At 36.2% G+C, this 4,350-nt stretch overlaps 1 protein-coding gene across 1 annotated transcript in view; it reads right to left on the bottom strand.

Moving 5' to 3' along the window:
- Sh3gl2 (SH3-domain GRB2-like 2) overlaps nt 1–3,571 on the bottom strand; it is a 63,769-nt gene extending 60,198 nt beyond the window's left edge. The window contains exon 1 of the mRNA XM_013020777.1: nt 3,506–3,571. Within this exon, the coding sequence (XP_012876231.1) occupies nt 3,506–3,514 (9 nt within the window). The 5' untranslated portion in view covers nt 3,515–3,571. The remainder of the gene's footprint in view (nt 1–3,505) is intronic.
- Nucleotides 3,572–4,350: the final 779 nt, after the last annotated feature.

The following is a 4,350-nucleotide window of genomic DNA, read 5'->3' as shown; positions in this document are numbered from 1 at the left end:
CCCAGGCCCAGAGTTCAGGCCCCATGACTGGACCCCCCCAAAAAAAATGCAAAGTCCCTTGAAAGCAAGAATTGAGCTTCATTCATCTCTGTATTCCCATATACAGTACAAGGTCCAGTGTAGATTTTTCCAAGTGAATTAACAGATTTAAGTAATCCCACAACAAATAAAAAAAACATTGAAGCAATTGAAAGAAACATGAGAAGGAACCAGTTCCTCAAATTCCAGACCTTTCTCTTAGCCAAAAGAAAAAAAATCTGCAGCTTTTCAAAGAACAAATCTATCTGTACCATAATGAAGAATTTGGTCTGTATTTAACAACAGACATTTAAAACTAAAACAGAAACAAATCGCACAAGGCAAGAAAATTATTACAGGCTATGTTCCTACAGAGACTAGAGAGCCTGAGGATTTCACCTTCCTCAGGGAACTGTAGGCTGAAAGGCTGGAGACACACTGGGGATTAGACTGCAGCTCAGCTGGAGCTGCAATTGGAGAACCACCTCTAGGAATAGCCACCTCTCTCCCAGTAGTGCTACTTGCTGCAGAGCTCTAATTTATTTTGCTTTTTTCTCTACTTGTACTTCTAAGAATGCAGCTGCACAAAGGCTTCTCTACTCTAAATGTTTGATAACCAGAAACCCAACCATGGCAAGTTCATTCTTCTGTAGATTCAAGAATACTGAGCTAAAATATTTTTTCGGTGAGTAACAGACAAAGCAACAGGAAAGAAAAGATTTGAGATTCTTAATCCTGAGCATATGCTTTTCTCTTACCACAGACATCTTATAAATGTGTGAAAATGAGGTATGGGTAAAGAATACAAAGTCTACATGGGTAAGATAAGCCAAAATATGTGTGCAAGAACTAGAATAAAACAATTTCTATTCTGTACAGAAATCTAAATCTCCAAGTTTATATAGGGGAAAATTCTATAGAGTCACAGACTCTTCAAATAATTAGAAGCTTACTTGATTATAAGAGTATCTAGATTTTGAAATAAGAGCTTCAGGAGAAACAAATCTACTTTATCTTCAGACTCAGAGGGATATCTGTGGATATTTGCCTAAAGTGAAAAAAATACTTGGCAAGATCCTCTTTTATTTTAATTAGTTTGTAAAACTAGCATAATTTTCACAGCAAAGTAAGTCTCCAAAGGTCTAATTAGTTGCTTAGTGATAAAACTATGCTCTGTTCTCTAACTTCTCATCTTTTCCAGTTTTATTTAAGAAATGGAAAGTTGGTTTGTCTTAAGAGAGTGGGCTTCCTAGTATATTAATTATTGTCCTGGCAGATGTTAAAAGAAAAACTAACTCTGACAGCAAGTACTTTAGGAATCTGCAGATTCCTAACACTTGTCTAATCCATCATAAAGGTATGCCTCTGACCATGTGGCATCCTATAAATACTCTCAGGAGAGGTAGGGGAAGAGGAACACGACATAAGAGAAATGACTACATGCAGACAGAGGTAGATGCCAATGAGGGACCCGCAGGCCTATTTATAATGATGGATAAGGAGCTCCAATATTACAGGGAATGAAGGAGTCAAAATCAAGTCATTTTGGGAAATGTGTGTCAGTATCTAGAGATTCAAACGCTATTGCTCTATCCACAAAAATCAATGGATATGATCTGTGGTTGAAAATCAGGTGGTTTTTATCACCATCTCAAGATGAGAAATAAGGCTGACGTCAGTCTAGTTGGGGAAAGCAGCTGAAATAGGTTTAATATGCTTCCAGGCAGTAGGTTTAAGATGCTGGTAGGTGCTCGTATAAATCTCCTCATTAATAATAATCATCAGTAATGCCAATCCCCAGAACTTAGCTAGGTCAACAATATGTAAACTCATTTCCCAAGACCCTATCTGTTAGCAATTTATCTTTTTTTCCCCCAGGAACTTGTGTTCTCTCTCTTGATTGACTGCAGTTTTACTTACCAGAAATACACTAGGCTCTGGCTCTTAGATTCCAGAGGTTCACTGACAACCTTGTAGGTGACCATTCTGTGCCAGGCACTTCCAAATCCAGTACTATGACATGTTAGCCTGTCCACACTTATCATCATATGTCCTAAGGCCATCTTCTCTCATTAGACCACAAAGTTCACACACTCAGCAACTCATCTATCTCCTACATTCCTATCTCATAAGAAGCACAAAGCAAATGTTCACTGAGTTTATCAGTGATCCATTCATCAAAAGAAAAATCTAAAAAAGACACAAAGGAAACATCTGAATATTTCTTTCCTTGAATCTTCACAAATGTAACAAAGAAAGCAAAACCAGGGCATCAGCCCAGTAGAAATAATGTGCACTAAGGAAAACAAATATCAGGCCCCTAAAAATCTGGTGTAATCAGAATATAAGAAAAAACCTTTTTGTGGCAGGGGGAAATTGGTTTGGCTGTTTGATGTTAAATTTATGGCACAGTAACAGGAAAAGGTTGTGTCTGTGTTTTTGAGTTTTTCTTTATTGTGTTTTTTTGCTGCTATATAAGAAACTTATATTTTCTGAAATTTATATTTTAAACTTTTCATGCACTTAACTGTTTCTAATTTCAAAATGTGATATTTTTAATAAACAAGAAATTTCCCATTATGTGAATGAAATTTTAAAAGAAAAATCCTTTGCTACAATCACATACCAGATGTAATATTTTTAACAGTGCTTAACTGTAATTGCTAAGTATCACAGGCTTCTGGCATTCTCTTCCCTTCAAGTACAGGATTTGTGCTTCTAGATCCATTACCCACCTACTATTTAGCATCTAAAATATTTATTTATACAATGCAGTATACACTTAATCATAGCCTAAATTTCATGTTTCATGAACTACCTCAAAGTGAAAGAGAAAATATGGCTTATGTCTCAAGAGAAATGAAATGAGGTACTTGTTTACCATCTCCACACTGGCTTGTTCAGAACCTGCAATTTTTTAGGCAGAAAGCTAAATGGTTTGAATTATTTTGACTCCTTAATAAAAATTTCCCAAGAAGGTATTACTATGCTCATTTCAGTTTTTATAAGAAAAGAAATAGAAACTCTGAGCAATAGCTGGACTTTGAATACAGGTCAGCCAGTCTTCAGAATTACACAGGCTCTCCATTAACCCCTCTGCATCTGGCTCATACCACCTTGTCAGGAAAGTTCTCTACTGACAGAAAGGGACTCAGATTCTCCCAATAACATCTAGCACATCATTCTTCCCTTTCTTCTCTTATCTCCCCCAGCCACCATCTTCATTCAACCACATCTCCACAATTTCTATGTTTGGGAAAGTGAGTATGAGATTCATCAGAAAAAGGGCACTGTGACATTCTGTATTCATTTGGGGAGGCGTTGTTTTTGAGAAAATACAAAGGGAATTATGGTATATATTAGAAGGAGAGCATCAGCTAAAAACAATCAAAAGTGTATTCTTGGGTACCAGTAAAGAAAAGTTTCCCTTTCCCCTCTTGTGGTAGATAAGTTTACATCCAAGGAAAAGCTAAGAGGGGGGACTTACCCGCTCCATCTCCTTGAAGTCATCATCTAGCTTGGTTCCTTCAGCTCCTCCGACCTTCTCACTCACTTTCTGTAGGAAATAACCAAAAGCAAGATATCATTAGATATCTTTATAGTATTTTTTTCCAGCAGCAATGTGTTGAACTTTTGGGGCACGTTTGGAAACATCACCTGATTTGATCTCATACCCTCTTCTCATTTGTGAACTTTTGTGGACCATCTAGTTTTCATAGTAAGAAACCAAGACTCCGAGGGTTTAAATGTACCAAAGGCTGTGCACTATGCACCTGGTTTATTGAAGTAAGAACTCGAACTTGTATCCTCGGCTTTAAACCTCCCATGCTCTATTATATAAATCATTACACAACTACCTAATCACTAACATTTTCCTCTTGAACATTTAAGAAACAACAGCATCATGTAATAATAATTTTCCTCTGATAATGGCTCTGAAATGTTCCTAGGTAGAAAATTGCTACTTGTTCAACCTATTCCTCAATGGACTATTGAACAGATAATCACAAGCATCTATCAAACTATTAAAAGAGAATCATCCCTGCTGATTCTAGATAAAAAAGACTTGCACACTAGTCTTAACAAGGTCCCTTCTGCTTGTCTTCATCCTTATATAAGACCAACTAAATGAAATAATGCTGAGCTTTCTTTCATTGCCATACATTCTGTAGTTACCAATTCACATATGGGAATTACAATTTCCACATGAAAAATTCACGTTTATACAAAATTAAATACCTTAAATACCCTATTCTTTTATGAAAAATTATCTAAAGTAACAATAAAATGTATTAAATAATCATAATAAAATACTCTGGCATAATCAAAGGC

Source organism: Dipodomys ordii, unplaced genomic scaffold (assembly GCF_000151885.1).
Source record: "Dipodomys ordii isolate 6190 unplaced genomic scaffold, Dord_2.0 Scaffold53, whole genome shotgun sequence".
Lineage (NCBI taxonomy): Eukaryota > Metazoa > Chordata > Mammalia > Rodentia > Heteromyidae > Dipodomys > Dipodomys ordii.
The sequence above is the reverse complement of the archived record's forward strand: the minus strand, read 5'-3'. Positions and strand labels throughout refer to the sequence as shown.